The sequence below is a fragment of the Salvelinus sp. IW2-2015 genome, linkage group LG31, assembly GCF_002910315.2.
Source record: "Salvelinus sp. IW2-2015 linkage group LG31, ASM291031v2, whole genome shotgun sequence".
Classification (NCBI taxonomy): Eukaryota; Metazoa; Chordata; class Actinopteri; order Salmoniformes; family Salmonidae; genus Salvelinus; species Salvelinus sp. IW2-2015.
The window spans coordinates 12,004,734-12,029,682 of record NC_036870.1 but is presented as its reverse complement, the minus strand read 5'-3'; the positions used below and the strand labels follow the sequence as shown (position 1 = coordinate 12,029,682).

Here is a 24,949-nt window from a genome sequence, read left to right as displayed (position 1 = left end):
CTTTAAAAAATAAGAATAAGAAATAAAAAGGTACAAATAATTAAAGAGCAACAGTACAATAACAATAGTGAGGCTATATACAGGGGGTACAGGTACAGAGTCAATGTGCGGTGGCACCGGTATCTGCAGGTTGGTGTGGTTCTTGGCCCAAGCAAGTCTCTTCTTCRTWTTGGTGTCCTTTAGTAGTGGTTTCTTTGCAGCAATTTGACCATTCAGGCAGTCTCCTCTGATAGTTGATGTTGAGATGTGTCTGTTACTTGAACTCTGTGAAGCATTTATTTGGGCTGCAATTTCTGAGGCTGGTAACTAACGAACTTGTCCTCTGCAGCAGAGGTAACTCTTGAGTCTTCCTTTCCTGTGGCGGTCCTCATAAGAGCCAGTTTCATCATAGCGCTTGATGGTTTTTGCGACTGCACTTGAAGAAACTTTCAAAGTTCTTGAAATGTTCTGTATTGACTGACCTTGATGTCTTTAAGTAATGATGGACTGTCATTTCTCTTTGCTTATTTGAGCTGTTCTTGCCATAATATACACTTTGTCTTCTACCAAATAGGGCRATCTTCTATATACCACCCCTACCTTGTCACAACACAACTGATTGGCTCAAACGCATTAAGAAGGAAAMAAATTCCACAAATTAACTTTCAACAAGGCACACCTGTTAATTGAAATGCATTCCAGGTGACTACTTAATGAAGCTGGTTCAGAGAATGCCAAGAGTGCAAAGCTGTCATCAAGGCAAAGGGTGGCTACTTTGAAGAATCTAAAACAAAATATATTTTGATTTGTTGAACACTTTTTTTGGTTACTACATGATTCCATGTGTTATTTCATAGTTTTGATGTCTTCACTATTATTCTACAATGTAGAAAATAATCAAAATAAAGAAAAACCCTTGAATGAGTAGGTGTTCAATTTTATTTTACTGGTAGTGTATATACTCCCAACAATTTAAGTAACGTTGGTTAGGATTAACCATTAAATTGTTGGGGGCACAGTCTCTGACTTTCTTTATTTRCATACAGATTACTCTCTGTTAGTCAGCACCTCTACAAAAATCGTTTTTTTGGGTGGTGTCAGCTGATGATTTTTACTAGACTGTAGCTTACTCCCACACACAGGCAAACACACACACACACACACAAACACATAGTGAAGAAAAGCCTCATTAGTGAAGCTGCATCATGTCAGAACCATTGAAGCAAGTAGCCAGAAATTAATTGTTTTCTTCWATAGTAAGATCAAGGCACTCTCTCACACCCACACACACATGTGTGTGCGCGACCACACACTAACAACATCAATATCTGCCACCACATCGGTGTTCGGCTCGCCATTTCACTCATTGAGACCATTAGCAGCTTTGGAACAGTGTGAGTCGGCAGGTTCAAAGGGACAGAGACCAAAGAGAAAGGAAGAGGACCCAGAGAGGTGAGGCATCATCACATGATACGCTCTGGGCAAGAAATGCTAGTGGGAGTGCAGGGAAAGAGTCATCAAGAGAGGGAGTAAAGCAAAACATGAAGGAATTGTGGAGTTTTTTTGGTCCTATGTCTGTACGTTAGTGTGTACAATAGCTACATAAGAGGCTTCTGGGATCATGATGTTTTATTTTTTTATTTAACCTTTTATTTATCCTGAGGTATTCTATGGTCTTCCACCAGTTAATCGTGTGTGTGTGTGTGTGTGTGTGTGTGTAGGGGAGAGAGAAACATGTGTATAATTGTCAGAACAGTGTGATGACTAATAACCTGAGAGCACAGGCCTAGTGGAAGAGGGAGGGAGGGGGGGGTGGATGAGTATGTATGTGGGGGAGGAGGTTCTGTTCGGGTGGGGTCGGAGATAATACCCAGGAAGAGGCACAGGGAAGAGAGGGAGTTCGCCACTGTGCCACATCCTGTTTTGTAAACCGTATCCTGTAACCTTTTTGGAGTGCGGCTTGGGACGAAGGATAAGGGGCTAGATGGGTGGACAGCAGTGGGGGAGGGTCGTACGTTAGCCAAGGGAAACGCGTGTGGGGGTAAGAGGAGCGTGGTGACCTCACTCCTCCTCTGTGGGAGGTAAAGGCAGCACACGTACCGCGGGTGATTTATGAGCCGCCATGGCACTTGGCACCCTGCATACACACGTTCCTCCGCCGCTGTGCGTCCGGGAAGCCAACGAGCGCTTGTGTTTTCCCTTTATTGATCTGGAAGTTGTTTGTCAGCGAGTAGAGCACGCTTGCAAGTGATGTAAGATCCAAGATAGGGCAAGGTGAAATTAAACAAAGTGCAGTGAAGACAAGAGAGGGGGAGAGGGACTAAGTGGCAATAAAAGCTTAATGGACGTACAAAAATAGCACACTTTAATTGAGAGGAAGAGGGGAAAAAAACGTGGAACAATGAAAAGGAAGAGGAGCATGTGATTAAAATGCAGGAGGTCAGTGGGGGTTGGGCAGAAATGTCACTCTACCTTGGTTCACTCTTAAGAGCTTTTAGCCTAGCTTAGTGACAGTCGGTAGCAGGCAATTGTTCGATACATTTTGTTGATATGAGTCCATTTTCAGAAGTCACGAACAGTAGCCTACAATAGTATTCGGTCATAATAGGAGTGACTGGATTACCATATGCAATCACAGTTAACCTTACAATGCATATTTTGCAAAGGTCTAACTCAGCTGGCATACTCAGATTGAACAATGGTTCCAGATGTGCACATCGACCAAACTCAACCAATCAAGCATTTATCTGGAAATCAGATCACCAGCCCTGATATCCAAACTATTACCTTACATGCATTTGGGAATACACACACACACACACATACACACACACACACACACACACACACACAATGATGCATACATTTCCTTATGCACACACACACTCAAACATAATGTTTAGGTTAGTTTTGGCATAAATTTGCCTGCAATGACACAGCTCCCCCTCCAACCATTCAGCACACATTTCTTGTTATTGATAGCACATGGTAATGTGATGGTATATGTCTCCCCCTTCCCAACCCTGTGCACAAAAGCTAATATATCACACTGCCGCACACGCACACTGGTTACCCTTGTGACCGGAGCTCTCCAGCGCTTGCGTATTCATCAGCGCGAGTGAGAGATCGATCCTTGTGTGCTGCTGTGTGATTGAGTTGAGTTCAATGTTGGCGATGTGCGGAGAGAGGAAACCACTGCACGCACCGCAAAGAATGACAGCTCGGTTCATCGGACGTCTTCGATTAACTTTGGATGTTTAGCTGATGTCGACTTTTTACCTTTTTCTTCAATGGAATCAACAAGAGACTAGTAAAATCGCAGCCTTCACAGGAACAGCAAAAACAATGTGTTGGAATTTAGTCTAAGAAGCAGCGGCTTCAGATTCTAAATAACGAACGTGATAGACATTAAGATATAAGTCAGTCGCCTGCTGCAGATATTCACCTAACTATTGTGTTATTAATGATCCCAAATATCAGCTAGAGCTAAGAGTACGTTTTCCTACAGCCTAGTGTTGCACATTTAGCTTATAGCCTAGCCTACTTGGCAGACGCTCCTGGCATATATAGAGAGCTCTTATATAAACGGTTTCTGCGTTTAAAAAAAGTAGGKATTTCAAGAAGACAACCGCTCAATTCTACAGTTCAACCTGAATTGAAGTACTTAGGAGATCAATGATTTGCACTCTAGTGCGAGTGGTGCGCAACGAAATGTCCCTCTCATGAGGCGCAATGTCTTTACAGCTTCGCATCTTCCATTGACAGGACAGTTGCTGGGAGAGTCACCGGGAGACCATCAACCAAGAAACTCGATAGGCTGTCCAGAGACAATCTGTTGAAGAGATACACAAAATGGCGAGACATAACCATCGATATTGAGGTAAAATGTACTTTTAATTAAATGTAGGCTAATTCTGTAAAGTTTAAAGCAATACTTGGCAGACCGCGGAGTTATTTTATTTGCTCCCACACCCACGTTTTCTGCGCAAAAAAAAAATAAATAAAAAGGTTTTATTTTTTATTTGTTTTTATTTGTTTAACATAAAAGACTATTAAACACCAGCAAATCAGCTACAGGTTATTTAAAATTTGGTAATCTGCTCCAAAGTATACCCACGCATTATAGAGATATTCAGAAATCAGAAAGCTGATTGAGGATCTTTTTACTGGTGAATGTATTTTTMTTATGACCATGTTTTTCTCTCTGCTTGCATTTTGTATTAATATTTTTATGTGTGTATTTTCTGTAATTCAGGGCTCATCTGTAAAATATACCTTGGTCTCAGTATGACTCCCTGATAAAATAAAGGTTAAATAAAAAATATATGTGATCGTATACAAATGTAAGCAAGGTTTGAAATGATTATGTTTCAGTCAAATGTTATATCTGTTTGGGCTTCTTGCGGTCAATTTGCAGTCTACAAATTGACCTGACCATCTAAAAAATGATTGGCCCGCGGCTGAATCTAGTTGATGATCCCTGCAATAGGTAATCTGATAGGCTACTCCAAGTGTTTCCTATTTGTTCGCAAAGATTAGTACGCACTTTGCTGACAGCTCGGTTAGCTTTGGCTTCACACTCACAAATACATCACAGGTTGACTACAGGGATATACTCATTTTTTTGGTGTCTCAAGTAAGAAAGTAKCTGTTATGCAATTACTAGATTAGATATTCAAAGTTAAGTATACAGTGACAGATCTAGTAGCCATCCTCACTCACAAACCAGTCAAATACCAAACTTTATCATAGCATGTGTCTTATCCACACACACACCAAATAAGTAGATTAGAACCTGTTAATATCATGATACTTCCGTTATCCCCCCTCCTATTTTCCCCTTATTCTTTCAGTCTGCCATCCATCCAAATTCCATGATATTTGACATAGAATAAATTCAACACTACTTTGATAGTCTTATCTAGTGGTTATTCAAAATCCTGCTGCAGAATTGACCTGAATCGAAGAATCATTCAAACTAGAGGGCCACAAATGCCTCTGGGGGTTGGGGCTGGTGTCATAATGTTATAAATCATTACTAACAGGCCACCTCACGCACTGTGTGTTTGTTCCTGCCAGCCCCCCTGTGGTTGATGGTGATGCCTGAACCCAACCCAGCAATGCAGAAGACGAGAACCTGGTGGTGGCAGGGACGACTGGGAGTTTCTCTGCTGTTTCTGGTTTTCCCGCTCCTCAGGACCGAACCGCTCCAACTCGAGCTGTCGTTCAATGGACTTTCGGAGCCCCAGAATGTGACACTGGCTGCTATCCTGCCTTTGCACAACACTGAATACCCGTGGGCCTGGCCTCGCGTGGGACCRGCTCTGATCAGAGCTCTGGAGCGAGTCAATGACGAACCCACCCTGCTGCCGGGCCACCGCCTCCGCATTGTCTACGACAGCAGCGAAAGCAAAGACGGAGTCTGCTCCGACTCAGTGGCGCCGTTGGTGGCCGTGGACCTCAAGTTCTCCTACGACCCYTGGGCCTTCATCGGGCCTGGCTGCGACTACGCTTCGTCTCCTGTGGGCCGCTTCACCACCCACTGGGACGTTCCCATGGTGACGGCCGGGGCAGCGGCCATCGGCTTCAACATGTACACGTCCATCACCAACACGGGCCCCACACACAAGAAGCTGGGCGAYTTTGGGGTGCGCCTGCATCGCCATTTTGGCTGGCACAGGCACGCCATGCTCATGTTCAGCGACAACAAAGARGACGACCGGCCATACTACTTTACGGCAGAGGGGCTGTACACGCAGCTGCAGCTGGACAACATCACCACAGCAGACAAGGTCTTCAATGAGCAGACTGGACCGGTCCAGTATGATGACCTCATCAGTGACATAAGCCAGAGTGCCCGAGGTGAGCTCCCAGTCCAATCTCTGTCCATCTGACCTCTGTCCTATTTCTACCTAAAGTATTCTGGACACCCTCTGTCTTAATCTGGGTGACTGTTTAAGCCTTGTTCTCATCTTGATAAAGTTTTTTTTTCTTTCTTACAATTGCGTACAGATACATACATGTTGACATGGTTTTATCAAAAACCTGAGAAAATAGCTCCCAATCGGTCACAAACCCAGCTTGCAGTAGATTTGCCTGAACGTTAATGTCCGCACATTGAAGCCATATGTGTAGAATGTGAAAATAAGTGGCCTGACTAATTGCTGTTTGGCAGTAATGGTATTTTGATTCCATTATTTCAGTAATCTGGAGAGAGCAGTCAATCCCAGTTGGTCCTTATTTCAAGACCACATGTGTATGCCGTTTTCATTTGCAACCACTCTTTTCATTATTGTAAATTGACCTGTCAACTTACTAATTATCTCGACACGTGACGTCTCAATTACCAGATGTAGGACTAAGTGCACATGCGCAGTTTAAATCCAGTAGATTGAATGATAATATTTGAGCTGAAGTTTTATTGACAAAGTGAGTCAATAAACAGATAGACCTAGAATTTTACCAAAAGCGTATTAATGCATTGTACTGGCAGAGCGAGAAAAGTTCTTAACTTGCCACAATGTCAATTAACACACAACACATTGAGGGAGAGAAAACGGACATCTGTTAACACACATTTAACCGACAGCATGACAATGTAGGAAGAGGAAATAGAAATGGCTAAAAATCCATCATGGCGGACCTTACGGGTCCCTGAGGCACCTTACGGGTCCCTGAGGCACATTGTTTCCTTGTGAGGAGAGGGACCTATGTACCGAATTTCATGACTTTAGGTCAAACAGACTGAGGAGCYTGACCTTTCAAAGTTTGATTTTCAACCTCTTGTCATAGCGCCACCATCTGGCCAATCMGCGTCATTTTGTAWATGCCGGYTCTCTARGCATCATTCACCCAAGATTCGTCAAAATCGGGCCAGTGCTGTCTGAGATGTCACATGTGACTAATGCACTAACATACTAACGGATGGAGACAAGTCCTCAGTCCCCTCCCCGATTTCAGRGTGGGGAACAATAAATCATGGCAGGTAAGAAAGTTTAGAGGGAGTTAGAGAGAGTGAAAAAGAGAGGGTGTGCACAAGCAAAGCGATTGGTCTGTGAAAGATACAGTATAATGGAGGAAACAGGATAGTGAGAGAGAMATTGCAAATAGTAAGAGGGCGTAGGCCTACTGACCGAGAGATGGCAGTGTTAAAATATTGAATCATATAGTGTGGGAATAGAATAGTGCTCTCTGCTTTGTTGGGCTATGGATGAATCATAACGAGTCCACCTCTCCGCTTTAGCTCCGTGTGTGTCAGTGGTCCTATCCACATGGCAGCAGGGGAACACCCTGTGCACATTCTGACACTACAACCTACCACATTTCTTCCCATAAAGAGATGATGCGTCTGGGACTGTGTCTGCAGGTGTGAGGAGCCCCGCTGTTTCTGCTCAGATGTGCAGAAAGTTCAGCTGGCATCGCCTTGCTGCTGCCGAGACCATTAAAGGTGCCTCCACAGGCGCTAAAGTCTAGGAGAGAAGTAGAGGCGTCTAGGAAATGCTGAAAGAACATCTTCCTGAAATCTCTCTCTCTCTCTCTCACACACACACACACACACACACACACACACACACACACACTAAGTTTGGCACATCCCCACCAAATAGCAATGGAAAGTTGCAGGAAACTTCAACAGAGGCAACTCCACTTGGCATACAGATAACCTTATTAGGCACTCGAGCGCTTCATTGTTATTTCAAATCTGTAACTAATTAAGTGCTCCCTGGCTAGTGCCCTTAACTGAACCGCCACCAAGCAATCAATATCTCCAACGTGAAGTTTGAGAGTACAGTTAATGGATGTCGCTTTCATTCGATAATTGGCTAGTTCAGGTGTTGACTTGTGCTGTCATTTGCATTTTCTCACACCATATCATTATTTATTTTGGAATTAACCCAGAAAGTAACTGTCTCTAGTTGGGTGTAAAATCCATGTATTGATTGAAAGGAATGTGTCAATGGGAATGCTTGATTGGTGCTAGTTTAATTGTAATGGAGAATGTGTTGTCTGTTTCCCGTGTGGCTCAGTTGGTAGAGCATGGCGCTTGCAACGCCAGGGTTGTGGGTTCATTCCCCACGGGGGGACCAGGATGAATATGTATGAACTTTCCAATTTGTAAGTCGCTCTGGATAAGAGCGTCTGCTAAATGACTTAAATGTAAATGTAAATGTTTCCTTTGACACATGCAGACACATGCATTTCTGTTGCCAGTACTTTGTGGCTCCATTACTTTTTCTTCTTAGCCTCGGGACACGCTGAAGAAGGTACATGAAAGCGCACTGAATGATCAGAACTCATCGTTATCCATAGATTTTAGTTTTGACTTCCTCTATTTGGTCATATACTAACATGGKCTCTTTCATTTTATTTGACTGGCTGCACAGATGTAAATGTGGAAATTTGATAGCGTGGAAGTGTGGCTCGTAGTTTCTGAGACAGAGGACATTARGTGAACTTGAATGTAGGTGGTATAACTGCCCTGTTGGGAACAACCTCCCTCCTCGCACCGTGCCCAGCCCCAGCCAGTTTCCTGTATTCCACTCCCCCAGTTCCCACATGGGTACGACAACATTTTTAATTAAAAGTCCCTAACTTAAGCAAGAGGTCTAGCCAGTGGCCCCTCTTTGACTTTATAAGGGAAACGGCTCAGGACATTTCTGACACAAAGGTATTTCCTGCGAAACATAATTTGTCCTGACTTTTTGTTCTTCTTGGCCACTGTTTTATAGGGCTATTTCGGGTATCGGCCCCGTATGACCGCCATCTGAGTTTATTGACTGTGTCAAACAGTCGTTTGTCTCCCGAGCAACCGGGAATCAATTCGCAGGCTAAGCTGACAAGGCTGGGGGCGGAGTGATGGTGGGTGGGAGWGAGAAGGAGAGAGAGAAGAGGGATGGCTGGCTCCTCGGCTTTATCCCAGTCCATTGTTGAGGGATGRTCAGTTCTCACATGATCTTCGCTGCACTCACCCTCCCTCACCAGGAGCCTAAACTTTTCGTGGTTGGTCAAAATAAGAGGGTACCATCAGTGTCCCCTCAGAATCCCTCCACCAATCACATCTTCAAGAGATTAGGAAACCAATGGGAACAACTCTTAATTGGTCAGAATCAACCATTTAAAATGAATCATTCTTTCAATATGCCAGCCCTGCGGACAATATCCCAGTGTTGTTTTCCTGTTGTGTTTCTCCGGTTGTAGCCTGTCCAAGCCCCAGGGCCTCTGGAATGATATAAGGCTGATGGTAAAAGGAAACAACGTCATTTGATGAAGTGATTTGCAAGCAGCGCTCTATATCGGAGCCAGCAGTCCCATTAAGTCCCATTAAAAGGCAGAAGAATAAGCCTGGTTTCTCTGGCTCTTTGAGTTGCAGTGGAGGCGAAGAGCTTCCCTAATTCAAACAGCGTGGAGACTTCCAGTGTGGGATTACTTAGTGGTGCTGTGGCTGTCTCATCCGTCGTGTTTACCCCCCCAGCGGCATTTAGCAAATCACAGCTGGGGATTGTGTCGGTTTGTTAGACTGGAAGGCAAGAGAAGGGGACTGAGAGAGAGAGAGAATAAGAGCGATACTGTAGAATAAGAGCGATAACATAGAAAGAGAGCCCAGCTAGCATATAATGTTCTGAGAACCATATGTTTCTTAGAGCTGGGTAAAAGCTTGGTTGTCCTATGTTTTTTTTTTTTACATACAACCTTCACACAACTTTCTGGGAATGGTGGAGGATAGTTACTTGGCTTCGGAACATTCTCACCACATTTTAAAGAACTTGACAAAAACACATTATTTTCTTGGTATTTCATTACTTTAACAGAATGTTTCRTAAAGGTTCAAACATAGTAATATTTTAATTTCAATTTTGGTAATGTTCTAGGAACAATCTCCAACTGGTTTGACAGATTTGTTTTTCAAATAGTTCAGAGAACGTTAAGAAACAATGTTCTTCTGTGAGAATTTCAGTACTTCAGCATAACGTTTCCTACAGGTTTCCTCGTGGTTCTATTTCAAGTAATGTTCTAAAATTGTTCCGAGAACATTAAGAACTTTCCATAAAAAACAGAAAACTTTAGTAACATTCAGAGAACATTCTAAGAATGTTATTTAAAAACATATACATTCCCTTCTCAGCATCAACACAACTCTTTCTATCTTGTTAAGTGTGTCCAGGTGTGTTGGCTGCACCCACTAATTGGCCACACCTGATCTTAAGAAGATTATAGGTTGAAATCTCACTGATGCCATGTCACAGCAAAAAAATAAATGTGTTTGCATGATTTACTGCCTAAGGAAATGAATTTCCATGTGTCCTATCTGTGCTAGCAGTTAAAAAAAAAAAGTCTTATTGAAATATTCAGTGAACGTTTTAAGGAAGTTACTAAAAAAAACTCCCATTTCCTTTCTCAGAGCATTAAGAAAACCTTAGAGGAAAACTTTCAAGGAGCCAGAGAAAAAAGTTCTCAGAACCTACCTGTAACGTAAAAATAAATATCCCCAGAACAGGCTAAATGTTCACTTCTGTTCTCAGAACATAAAAAAAAAGCAGTTTTACCTTTCAGGAAACATATGGCTTTGTTCTCACAACCAATGTGAAACCAAAAATATACGTTCCCACAACTTGCAAGGAACGAAATGTGCTAGCTGGGAGAGCTTTTGTAATGCTGTACCATTAGGCTGGTGGGAGGAGCTATGGGAGGARGGGCTCATTGTAATGGCTGAAATGGAATCAATGGAATGGTGTCYAACACGTTGTTTGATGTGTTTGGTACCAGTCCATTGATTCCATTCCAGCCATTACAATGATCCGTCCTCCTCTAGTTCCTCCCACCAGCCTCCTCTTTGTTCCATTATTACTTGTAATTGCCCTGGCAGCGTTCACCTGTCACAGTTATGCCGGTAAAGAGTATTTGGATCAGAACGTTAATTTGCCGTAGAGTCATAGATCTCACCAGAAGGGGAGACYGAGTGTGCCAGAATGTGGCAGCTTGTCAAACACAGCCCGAGGGGCAATGAGAAAACAGTTTGTCGAAACTTGCTCCCAGGGAAATATGCAAAGTATTTCTTTAATCACATTCCAAATAATTTAGTTCTGGCTGTTTATCTTCCCATCCAAGTAAAATGTTCAACCAATGGTAATAATTTACTTTAAATATTACCTGCCCTGGGGCTATGCAAACCAAGTTGCAAAACAAWCAGTTCAAAACATAGAAATGAGTGAGAGAAATAAAGACATAAAGAGATGGCGGAGGCTTGGCCAATGAGGGCTGTCTCGGAGAAAGAAAGAAAAAGACCAAGACAGAGAACTGGAGAAACGCAAATGGAGTGTGAATGAAAGCACAGAGCTGCTTTGTAATGCTCACTATGTCTATTTGAGAGTTTACCCTTCAAGGGATTTGGATAGACGGTCCGTTTTTTTTATTCTCCTGATGTGCCAGGAGGAAAGTTTGACGGAGAGGAGATTCCGCAAGCATGGCTGAGCTGAGGAGATAGTTTCCATGGATACGGGCAGCATCTGCGCCGGAGCGCAGGAACAGGTGGGCGTGACAGGAGCTATCACCTGCCCTCCTGTGTCGTATATTTCCTCTGGCGCACATTGGAACTGTCAGTGTGACCACCAGATTGTTGCTCTCCCCTTTTCCCTCTCGCTCTCTTTCACCTGCTCTCAAACATACAGAAACACTCACAGTCTGTCTCTCTCTCACACACCACATTCAAATACATACAAGTGGCAGAGTATGATTCAATTTTTTGTAAATCACACAATAACCATATGTTCGAATTCATGTCATATTAAATCAAAGTTTATTTGTCACGTGCGCGGAATACAACAGGTGTGGACCTTACAGTGAAATGCTTACTTACTGTGTATGTATGTGCATCTGACAGGGTACATTTAATGCATGTGGACTAATGATGTGTAGATGTCTAATACTCCCAGATACACAGCAGCCACACATCTGAATGTAAATCAAATTCGCAGGTTAAGCTTTTTACCAAAGCATCTAACTGACATCACTGGACTCATATGAGAGAAAAAAGGCTTGCAATTGCTATAGACAATTGACAAGACAGGACTTCGAGAACTGACATATACAGTGCATTTGGGAAAAGTATTCAGACCCRTTCACTTTTTCCATATTTTGTTACYTTACAGCTTTATTGTAAYATGTATTACATTAAGGTTTTTCCTTGTCAATTTACACACAATACCCCATAATGACAGAGCAAAAACAGGTTTTTAGACATTTTAACAAGTTTATTAAACATAAAAACTGAAATAGCTTATTTACATAAGTATTCAGACCATTTGCTTTGAGACTTTACATTTTGCTCAGGTGCATCATGTTTCCATTGATCATCCTTGAGATGTTTCTACATCRTGATTGAACTGCACCTGTGGTAAATTCAATTGATTGTACATGATTTAGAAAGGCACACACCTATCTACATAAGGTCCCACAGTTAACAGTGCATGTCAGAGCAAAAACCAAGCCATGAGGTCGAAGGAATTGTCCGTAGAGCTCCGAGACAGGATTGTGTTGGCACAGATCTGGGGAAGGGTACCAAAAACATTTCTGCAGCATTGAAGGTCCCCAAGAACACAGTGGCCTCCATCATTCTTAAATGGAAGAAGTCTGGAACCACCAAGACTCTTTCTAGAGCTGGCCCGCCTGGCCAAATCTGAGCAATCAGGGGGGGAAGGGCCTTGGTCAGGGAGGTGACCAAGAACCCGATGGTCACTCTGACAGAGCTCCAGAGTTCCTCTGTGGAGATGGGAGAACCTTCCAGAAGGACAACCATCTCTGCAGCACTCCACCAATCAGGCCTTTATGGTAAGAGTGGCCAGACGGAAGCCACTCCTCAGGAAAAGGCACATGACACCTAAAGGACTCTCAGACCATGAGAGACAAGATTCTCTGGTCTGATGAAACCAAGATTGAACTCTTTGACCTGAATGCCAAGCGTCACCTCTGGAGGAAACATGGCGCCATCTCTACGGTGAAGCATGGTGGTGGCAGCATCATGCTGTGGGGACTGGGAGACTAGTCAGAATCGAGGGAAAGATGAACAGAGTGAAGTACAGAGATCCAGAGCACTCAGGAGTTCAGACTGGGGGCGAAGGTTCACCTTCCAACAGGACAACGACCCTGAGCACACATCCAAGACAGCGCAGGAGTGGCTTCGGGACAAGTCTCTGAATGTCCTTGAGTGGCCCAGCCAGAGTTCAGACTTGAACATGATCTAACATTTTTGGAGAGACCAGAAAAAAGCTGTGCTGTGATGCTCCCCATCCAACCTGACAGAGCTTGATAGAATCTGCAGAGAAGAATGAGAGAAACTCCCCAAATACAGGTGTSCCCAGCTTGTAGCGTCATACCCAAGAAGACTCGAGGCTGTAATCGCTGCCAAAGGTGCTTCAACAAAGTACTGAGTAAAGGGTTTGAATACTTATGTCAATGTGATATTTTTTTATATACATTTGCAGAAATGTCTAAACTTATTTTTGCTTTGTACTTATGGGGTATTGTTTGATGAGGGAAAAAAACGTTTAATCAATTTTAGAATAAGACTGTAACGTAACAAAGTGGAAAATGAAGGGGTCTGAATACTTTCAGAATGCACTGTATTTACTTTTTTTCAACTTGCCTGGATTTGATTCGCATGATTTAATTTGAACTACAAATTGGATGCGCAAGCAAGGGCATCGCTAGAAGTGTTGTCACGTAAATTAAATAATGTCAAATAAAGCAACTATTCCCATTCATTATGCTGTGTAAAATTTTATCGACACATCTGATTCTGTGGAATTGTTTATTTGCCACTATCTCACAACTGTTTGATGTCAATAGAATGGATACAAGTTTGAGTGAATACGCTCCCTGTCATCATTGCAAATTGCTTGAACAGAGGTTTATCATTGGTTGAGTTGTCGACTGAAAAGGTAACCCGATGCCTTGTGCACTGGGGCAAAATGATACGATATCGGTCCACTTCTCTGAAGTGGTGAGAATTACTTTCACACCTGCTGGGAATCTAACACCTTTTTGTATTGGCAAACTAGGTTGCCTTTTCTTTCTTCTCATTTTGGCATAAAAATGCTATCACACCTGTTCAAACAAAACAAACAACCCCTTTCAAATTTCCAGTTTTGACAGATATCCACCTTAGWTGGTCCATGGAAGTCAGTATGGGAATGAAGTACAGTTGACCGGACATGGCTGAACACACATAGGGCTGMTACGGTGACCGTATTACCGCCACCTGCGCTCACAAGTTATGAAGGCAGTCAAATTTCACGTGACTGTTTAGTTACGGTAATTAGGCTTATCCAAGCTCTGACGCTGCTAATGATCATTAGTAGTCTACCAAGCTTGCTAACTGCCTGGTATTTATCATTTTATTGTCCCTCTAATCACTCTGACATCAATGCAAATGTAATAGAAAATCTAATCAAACATTTCATGAGAGCCCATGAGCTCATGTTGCGCAACATTCCTATAGGCTATGCAATTGCATGAGAAAACAGAGGGATGGCCTCTATTAAAAAGAGGAGGATCCCATCAGTCTAACTGGCATACATACGTGTAGCGCGTGTTTGAAGTTTGGGGTAGATCATTTTCACCATAAAAATGCACCTTTATGATAAACCATTACATGCATAATCGCATTTGCGACTAATGSAACATTTGCGCTAATAGCCTACTGCCGTGTGCGCATTGCTGTGCTTATAATGTGAAGATGTAGCCTAATAGTTTATCAACATTTAAACTTTTTAGGGATAGGGGGCAGCATTTTCACTTTGGATGAATAGCGTGCCCAGAGTGAACTGCCTCCTACTCTGTCCCAGATGCTAATATATGCATATTATTATTACTATTGGATAGAAAACACTCTGAAGTTTCTAAAACTGTTTGAATGATGTCTGTGAGTATAACAGAACTCATATGGCAGGCAAAAACCTGAGAAGAAATCCAAACAGGAAGTGGGAATTCTGAGGCTGGTCGATTTTCAACTCATCGCCTATTGAAATCCCAGTGGATATGGATCTGTTTGCACTTCCTACGGCTTCCACAAGAGTCACCAGTCTGTAGAACGTTGAATGAAGCTTCTACTGTGATGTTGAGCCGGATGGGAGCTGTTTGAGTCAGTGTCTGCAGAGAGGCCAGGTCCTGGTCACGGCGCATTCCACATGATATCGACTTGCGTTCCATTACTTCTATGACACAAAGAATTCTCCGGTTGGAACGTTATTGAATATTCATGATAACAACATCCTAACGATTGATTCTATACTTAGTTTGACAAATTTATTCAACCTGTAATATAAATTTTTGAAGTTTTCGTCCGAAGTTCGCCTGACCTGCACGAGCGTTGGATATGTGTACTAAACGTGCTAACAAAAGTAGCTACTTGGACATAAATAATGACATTATCGAACAAAACAACAATTTATTTGGAACTAGGATTCCTTGGAGTGCATTTCATGTGAAGATCATCAAAGTAAGGAATATTTATAATGTAATTTTGTATTTCTGTGACTCCAACATGGCGGAGAAATGTTGTTTCTATCTGAGCGCCGTCTCAGATTATTGCATGGTTTGCTTTTTCCGTTAAGGTTTTTGAAATCTGACACAGCGGTTGCATTAAGAACAAGTGTATCTTTAATTCTATGTAAAACATGTATCTTTCATCAAAGTTTATGACGAGTATTTCTGTTATTTGATGTGGCTCTCTGCAATTCCCCCGGATATTTTGGAGGCATTTCTGAACATGGCGCCAATGTAAACTGAGATTTTTGGATATAAATATGCACATTATCGAACAAAACATACATGTATTGTGTAACATGATGTCCTATGAGTGTCATCTGATGAAGATCATCAAAGGTTAGTGATTAATTTTATCTCTATTTCTGCTTTTTGTGACTCCTATCTTTGGGCTGGGAAAATGGCTGTGTTTTTTGGACTTGGCGGTGATCTAACATAATCATATGTTGTGTTTTCGCTGTAAAGCATTTTTAAAATCGGACACGATGGGTAAATTAACAAGTTATTTATCTTTCATTTGCTGTATTGGACTTGTTAATGTGTGAAAGTTACATATTTCCCCCCCCAAAATTTGAATTTCCCACGCTGCCTTTTCAGCGGAATGTTGTCGAGGGGTTCCGCTAGTGGAACGTGTGTCCTAGAAAGGTTTTAAGCTAAACATTCTGATCTGTTGCGTCAGCCTCATTACGTAAAAAGGTTTTTTGATGCTAGTTGTTGTAGTAATTTGGAATCTATCACATCCCACAACTGTGCCAGACTATGTTTGGAATATTTATTTCTCATCAGGAATAGAATAGGTCAACTTTTGAACTATGGGGGATAGTAGATTGACATAGGCTAGTGGTTTTGCTGTTWGGTAGGCCTACTCATCTTGTTGACTGACTAAAAGTAAATGTGGACAGTTCTTCCAATATCTTCAATATYCACCTCGGAATTGGATAAGGACGTGCGCAGTTCCGTCCAGGATGTGTCCGTCTTCACTTGTAGCCTGTGAGAAAGACCCGGTCACATGATGGAGAGCCACGTAGGTGAGAGGTGCAAAAAGCACGCAGGTAGAAGGTWATTATTATTATTATTATATTCAGCCCAAAGGCACAACAGCCACTGGCCGCAAAAGACATGGATTTTTTTAGGGGGCATTACGGCCACACAAAGGGGATGCCGTTGGGAAATTCGAGGCATTACCAAGTGCTTGTCAAATTGTGAATGAGAGACTGATGAAGTGTGTACAGCCTGTCCAAAAAATAAGAGCTCATGCCTTTCATGCAACTTTTTTCAAATCATCATTAGAGTCGCATCATGCAGCCTTAGAATGTATTGAAAATGAAAACATATAGCCCAACGTTTTGTATCATGACTAAAGTTACATAAATAACACTAAATTAAGCATATAGGAGTACCTGTTACGTTGTTAACCGCTCAACACAGAATAGCCGCATGTGCAAACTCCCTCAAATCGTTTGGAGAAAATATCCTTTCTATTTTATTCAATTGTATTCTTCATACTACAAAATAATGCCACGGAATTCTAAGCAAATCTTGTCTGCTAAATGGAACTAGTGTAGCCCACAGCCATATGGCATAGCCAGATCAGTAGCTAACATAAAGACAACTCAGAGTATGTTCTTCTGAAATAGACTACATTTTCTTCATATCATGTTTCTTTAGACCTGTCTAAAATAAATAATGGATTTATTGTGAAGGTGTAGGCTATATTACATGGATTTATTAGASTTTTTTAAATGCAGATGTTCCAAAGGTCTGCATCAGTGGCTTSTAGGATATGTGTGGAAGCCAGAAGATGCTAAATGTGTTTATGTTAACTAACGGTCAATTACCGTGAGACCGGAAGTTATTTGCTTGACAGTCACTGGCTGATTACATTTTGTGACCCCCACAGCCCTAAACYCACCCTGAATCTAACATGGCCTCCAATTGAACCAGGTGTGAAAGCCAACTTAGATGGGCAGTTTGACCAGACATAGCTGACAAGGAATCCACCTGAGGGGGTCAGCGTTTAGGCCTAACACTCAGACAGGACGATGCACCTGGACACTGGCGCAGCTACGCAACAGACGGAGCGTGTTGTTTGTCTGAAGGACCACTGAAGCGGCTCCGGGGGTGACGCCTCGCTAAATGGCACAGCACACACACACACACAGAGGAGCGATGGGTCTAGCCCTACCTGATTTATAACGGCTGATACAGTAGAGAATGACATGGGTAGAAAGATTGCTGGTCCGATTAGCCTGGCAAACGCTCCTGCCATTTTTGTGGGCTCTAATAAAGGGGACCATCTGTTGCCGCTGGAGATGTGAGGCCTACGTGCCATGTGCCAAGACACGGGAGGCAGTTATTGCTTCTGTGTGCCGTATGCAAGGCCCGCCATCGCTCGTCATCAACGTGCTGGACGTAGTGTGTAAACAAGATGGGCCTGCTGCTGCATTTCTTTCACCACCTAGAATCTAACTGCCTGAGATGCTTCCTCGACACAAGAAAAATGGAATGGAAATGTTACACTGAGCTAAACATTTTAACGATGTCGGAGAGCTTAGTCAACCTGCTAATATTCTCTGGCAAGAAGCAAATATAAAATGATTTACTAACACAAAGTCAGTCCTTGTTCACCTTCACCCCTGGAAGAGATGTATTATGTCCATCGAGCCAGGTACAGTTTTGTGGTTGTAAATTATTTAGGCAGGGCACTTTGCAGTATGTAAAGATAATGCATCTTAAATCATGCAAATCCCTGTATATAAGATTGATAGTAGCTTTGACCCAGCCTTCCCCTTCGAAGAGCGAATGTGAGATTATTCAAGATAAGATAAGTAGACATTTAGATTGTGAGGTTTTATATCCTAGTCGATGTATTGATTGGTTACAYAATACTTAGGGCACTTTGCATTTCACTTATGTGAAACAAAAGCATCTTACCAATACAAATCCATGTATATAGGATAGTGATTAAGATTGGCAGGTTTAATACTGATATAAAATCCAGCTTTTTAGACCCTTTTCAATGTATTGTTAATAGTCTGTATGACATGTGGCTTTCATTACCAGAAATGACCCTACAGATCTGGCAACCCTCACCCATCCCAACCCTCATTAATCCTCTCCACGGGGCAGCCACAAATCAACACTGACAGATGCACACTCAGAGGACACCCCCCCCCCCATCTACATCATCTACATCTACCCAAGAGGGACAGGAAACAGCGAGAGAGGCCGCATGGAAAGCGACGACCATATGAGAGCCGGAGAAAAAGGGCACGTGAGGGAAAGGAAAAAAGAAGAGAGAGAGAGACAGGCAGAGCAGGGATGGAAGAGAGAATGCAAGACAAAGAGGAATAGACGACCGCGTATAAGTAATGAGATGATTATAAAGAAAGAGAGGAGAAGGACAGGAGAGATAAATCGAAGACAGAATGGTGTGAGAAAATGGAGCAAGGCTCGTCCTCCAGTAATGAAGTTCTTCCCCTCCTCAGTTCTTAAGTCCTCACCCCGTCTAATTTACGCGTAGCCGCCTCACGACCACATCACGCACGCAGATAGTGAATCATGCAGAATTTGTTAGAATAATGACTCGTTTCTCTGGATGCTTTTACATTTGGTGCGTTAGTGGCATAGTTGTGTTTCAGTGTAAGGGAATTGCTGGTGTGGCAGTGAGGTATTGTTTTTGTCCACATACAGTTGAAGTCCGGAAGTTTACATACGAACCTAGCCAAATAATTTAGAACTCAGTTTTTACAATTTCTGACATTTAATCCTAGGTCAAAATTCCCTGTCTTAGGTCAGTTAGGATCACCACTTTATTTTAAGAAATAATAGTCGAGAGAATTATTTCTTTCAGCTTTTATTTCTTCATCACATTCCCAGTGGGTCAGAAGTATACATACACTCAATTAGTATTTGGTAGCATTGCCTTTAAATGGTATAACTTGGTCAAACGTTTTCGTGTAGCCTTCCACAAGCTGCCCACAAAAGTTGGTGTGAATTTGCCCATTCCTCCTGAAGAGCTGTGGCGTAACTGAGTTCAGGTTGTAGGCCTCCTTGCTCGCACACGCTTTTTCAGTTCTGCCCACACCCATTTTTCTATCAGGATTGAGGTCAGGGCTTTGTGATAGCCACTCCAATACCTTGACTTTGTTGTCCTTAAGCATTTCCACACACTTTGGAAGTATGCTTGGGGTCATTGTCCATTTGGAAAACCCATATTGCGACACCAAGCTTTAAACTTCCTGACTGATGTCTTGAGATGTTGCTCTTCAAATATTATCCAACATAATGTCCCTGCCTCGTTGATGCCATCTAGTTTGTGAAGCTCACCAGTCCCTCCTGCAGCAAGAGGCGCACCCCACAACATTGATTCTGCCACCCCTGTGCTTCACGCGTTGGGATGTGTTCTTCGGCTTGGCAAGCCCTCCCCCTTTTTCCTCCAAACATAACGATCGTCATTTATGGCCAAACAGTTCTATTTTTTGTTCAGCAGACCAGAAGACATTTTTCCGAAAAAGTATGATCTTTTCCCATGATGCAGTTGCAAACTGTAGTCTGCTTTTTTATGGTGATTTTGGAGCATGCTTCTTCCTTGCTGCAGCGGCCTTTCAGTTTATGTCGACATGGGATCGTTTTACTGTGATATAGATACTTTTGTACTGTTTTCTCCAGCACTCTTCACAAGGTCCTTGTACTCGTTGTTCTGTTGGGATTGATTTCACTTTTGCGTACCAAAGTTAACTTTTTCATCTCGCAGAGAAGGAACGCAATCTCCTTCCTGGAGCGGTCCACTTATGACGGCTGCGGTGGTCACAGGGTTTTATACTTGACGTACTTTGTTTCGTACAGGTGAACGTGGTACCTTTCAGGCATTTTGAAAATTGGCTCCCGAAGGCATGAACCAGACTTGTGGACGGTCTACAATTTGTTTTCTGAGGTCTTGGCCTGATTTTCTCATTTTGATCTCTTCCCATAACATGATTCAAGCGAAAGAGGGCACTGAGTTTGAATGGTGAGCCTTGACAATACATCAACAGGTGCACCTCCAATTGACCTCAAATTGATGTCAATTTACGCCTATCAGAAGCTTCTAAAGCACAATTCTGGAATTTTCCAAGCTGTTTAAAGGCACAGTCAACTCAGTGTATGTAAACTTCTGACCCACTGGAATTGTGATACAGTGAATTATAAGTGAAATAATCTGTCTGTAAACAATTGTTTGCACAAGGTAGATGTCCTAACCGACTTGCCAAACTATAGTTTGTTTAACAAGACATTTGTGGAGTGGTTGAAAAACGAGTTTTAATGACTCCAACCTAAGTGTATGTAAACTTCCGACTTCGACTGTACATCTGGTTGTTTTTTCAGGTATAGTATGGATTCTTTCAGGGTCAGGAAAGGTTGATTTATGCCACAGATGATCTATTATATTGACCAGATACTCAAGTGGCCGCTTTAACAATGAATAGGTGTATTAAAAAAATGGAAGGCGGTAGGGAGGAGGCAAGATCAGTTTGGACCCTTCTAGCCAATGAGAGGGCTGAAATGCGTGTGAACAACAGGCACAATGTCAAAATTGGCTGTTATGTAATAATTCATGAAAATAAAAATGTTAAATYAAATAAAATTTGATTTAAGTTTAGGGTTAGGCATACGGTTAGCATTGTGGTTGGGGTTAGGTTTAAAATCCAATTTTAATAAGAGAAACTGTAGAATTAGGCAGGGTTTGTTTTTTGGTAACTAYTGACGACCAGGCAAAACACTGATAAAAAGTGTTTTTTCTCAAAGTTGCCGGGATGTCACATGTCGTACTTACAGTGCATTCGGAAAGCATTCAGACGCCTTACCTTTTTCCATATTTTGTTATGTTACAGTCTTATTCTAAAAGAGACGGCAGATTTGTTTAGAATAATGACTCTTTCTTGGATGCTTTACATTTGGCGTTAGTGCATAGGTTGTTTCAGTGTAGGGAATTGCTTGTGGCAGTTGAGGTATTGTTTTTGTCCACATACAGTTGAAGTCGGAAGTTTACATACACCTTAGCCAAATCATTTAAACTCAGTTTTTCACAATTTCTGACATTTAATCCTAGCAAAATTCCCTGTCTTAGGTCAGTTAGGATCACCACTTTATTTTAAGAATAATAGTCGAGAGAATTATTTCTTTCAGCTTTTATTTCTTTCATCACATTCCCAGTGGGTCAGAAGTATACATACACTCAATTAGTATTTGGTAGCATTGCCTTTAAATGGTATAACTTGGGTCAAACGTTTGTGTAGCCTTCCACAAGCTTCCCACAATAAGTTGGGTGAATTTTGGCCCATTCCTCCTGACAGAGCTGGTGTAACTGAGTCAGGTTTGTAGGCCTCCTTGCTCGCACACCTTTTTCAGTTCTGCCCACACATTTTCTATAGGATTGAGGTCAGGGCTTTGTGATGGCCACTCCAATACCTTGACTTTGTTGTCCTTAAGCCATTTTCCACAACTTTGGAAGTATGCTTGGGGCCATTGTCCATTTGGAAAACCATTTGCGACCAAGCTTTAACTTCCTGACTGATGTCTTGAGATGTTGCTCAATATATCCACATAATGTCCCTGCCTCGTGATGCCATCTATTTGTGAAGTGCACCAGTCCCTCCTGCAGCAAAGCACCCACAACATGATTCTGCCACCCCTGTGCTTCACGGTTGGGATGGTGTTCTTCGGCTTGCAAGCCTCCCCTTTTTCCTCCAAACATAACGATGGTCATTATGGCCAAACAGTTCTATTTTTGTTTCATCAGACCAGAAGACATTTTTCCAAAAAAGTATGATCTTTGTCCCCATGTGCAGTTGCAAACTGTAGTCTGGCTTTTTTTATGGTGATTTTGGAGCAGTGGCTTCTTCCTTGCTGAGCGGCCTTTCAGTTTATGTCGACATAGAGGACTCGTTTTACTGTGGATATAGATACTTTTGTACCTGTTTTCTCCAGCATCTTCACAAGGTCCTTTCTGTTGTTCTGGGATTGATTTGCACTTTTCGTACCAAAGTATTTTCATCTCTAGGAGAAGGAACGCCTTCTTCCTGAGCGGTATGACGGCTGCGTGGTCACATGGTGTTTTACTTGCGTACTATTGTTTGTACAGGTGAACGTGGTACAGGCATTTGAAATGTCCCAAGGATGAACAGACTTGGGGAGGTCTACAATTTTTTTCTGAGGTCTTGGCTGATTTCTTCTTGTGATTTTCCCATAATGTCAAGCAAAGAGGCACTGAGTTTGATGGGTTCAAAGTGCACCTCAATTGACTCAAATGATGTAATTATGCAGAAGCTTCTAAAGCAATTCTGGAATTTTCCAAGCTGGTATCTCCAATATCAACTCAGTAGTATATGTAACTTCTCACGAATATTGAGACAGTGACTTATAAGCGAATTCTGGTAGATTATTAACTCCTATATATGAAGCTCGCTATGGATACGGAATGTGCAGAACTCTAGTAGTACTGAGTGTAAAACTATCTCTGACTCCAAGTGGAATTAGTGACTCTCTGATCGGTAAAATGTGGTATTGAACATTGGTAGAAGTGTGATCCTAATACCGTACATAGCTCATTATCAAATCTCTAGTTATGTTTGTCTCGATTATGGTATACAGAGATGATTCTTGTAGGGAGATCGTTGTCGAAAAACGTAGTTTTAATGGGATACGTGCTAACCTAATTAGGTACACAACTAGTTATATGTGCGATCGCTGGGATCTCTGTCGAACACTGGTGAGTATTTTTGAGGTTGTACTTCTCTATATATATGTCTAGGAGTTATTAGTAAATGATTTAACTCATGCCGGACGTACACGATCTTGATACATTCTGGTTGCGTCATCGATTTTGATTTCACATATTGTGTGATATAGTATGGATTCTTTTCATGCAGAGAACCGGAAGTTTAATATTTTCGCAACGCACTGAGGCATGACTTTTTAACATATTGTAAATTGGTGTATTAAATAAGATCTCGAGACTTAGCGCTTAAGTGGGGGGACGGCACGCTATTTGTATTCTTAGGAATGAATCACTTCTGGGTCGTATTAATAAAATGTGGAGGGTGGGGTAAGGATTGGTGTGAGGGTAAGAGATAAGAATACACAGTTTGGATCCCTTACTAAGACTCAGAATGGTCAGAGAGATGCTGTGTAGTTATGTGCGTAATTGTCTCAGAACAACAGAGAGACATAAATGTTACAATGATATAATATTAGAGTCATGTTAATAGATAAATTTATTATTTCATATAAATAATAATAGAGGTAATTTTAGTGGTCATATAAACGTAAAATGATAAGTTTATGAATTTAGTAGGGTTAGGGTGCTCAGAGTGTGCGTGATGTAGGTTCATTTAAGTGGTATAGAGAGTTCTAGATGTTTTAATTTAAAGAGAAAATGTCCAATGTATTTAGTGTACTCAAGGAGAAACTGGTTAGAATGTATGTTGTTTTCATGGTAACGGTTTGTTATGTTTTGATTGCGGTAACACGCAGTGATTCGCTAATGAAACGACACCTGATAAAAAGGTGTTGATTAATATCACTTCAGATAAGTTGAGACGGTGGATTTGTTTCCTCCATCAAAGTTTGCTTGCGTATGCTTATCACTGGGGTTCGGTCTTACTCGGTGAACAGTAGACTTTCGGAAAGCATTCAGACGCCTTACCTTTTTCCATATTTTGTTATGTTACAGTCTTATTCTAAAAGAGATAAATTAATAGTTTTTTTGCATCAATCTACAACACAATGCCAATAATGACAAAGAAAAACAAGTTGTGACTTTTTTGGCAGATTTATAAAAAAAAAAAATATATTTTTTATATTTACATCAGTATTCAGACCCTTTGCTATTAGACTCGAAATTGAGCTCAGGTGCATCCTGTTTCCATTGATCATCCTTGAGATGTTTCTACGACTTGATTGGAATCCCCTGTGAAACATTCTATTGATTGAACATGATTTGGAAAGGCACACACCTGTCTATATAAGGCCCACAGTTGACAGTGCATGTCAGAGCAAAACCAAGCCAAGAGTCGAAGGAATAGTCTGTAGAGGTCCGAGACAAGATTGTGTTGAGGCATCATTCTTAAATGGAAGAAGTTTTGGAACCACCAAGACTCTTCCTAGAGCTGGCCGCCTGGCCAAACTGAGCAATCAGGGGGAGAAGGCCTTGGTCAGGGAAGTGACCAAGAACCCGATGGTCACTCTGACAGAGCTCCAGAGTTCTCTGTGGAGATGGGAGAACCTTCCAGAAGGACAACACCTCTCTGCAGCACTCCACCAATCAGGCCTTTATGGTAGATTTGCCAGATGGAAGCCACTCCTCAGGAAAAGGCACAATGCAGCCCGCTTGGAGTTTGCCGAAAGCCACCTAAAAGACTCTCAGACCATGAGAAACATTTCTCATGTC

The 24,949-nt window shown here is 42.0% G+C and overlaps 1 protein-coding gene across 1 annotated transcript in view; it reads left to right on the top strand.

Moving 5' to 3' along the window:
* The first annotated feature begins 2,859 nt into the window (after positions 1 to 2,859).
* LOC111955494 (atrial natriuretic peptide receptor 1-like) overlaps positions 2,860 to 24,949 on the top strand; it is a 135,891-nt gene continuing 113,801 nt past the window's right edge. The window contains exons 1-2 of the mRNA XM_070436256.1: positions 2,860 to 3,859; positions 5,059 to 5,841. Of these exons, the coding sequence (XP_070292357.1) occupies positions 5,073 to 5,841 (769 nt within the window). The 5' untranslated portion in view covers positions 2,860 to 3,859; positions 5,059 to 5,072. The remainder of the gene's footprint in view (positions 3,860 to 5,058; positions 5,842 to 24,949) is intronic.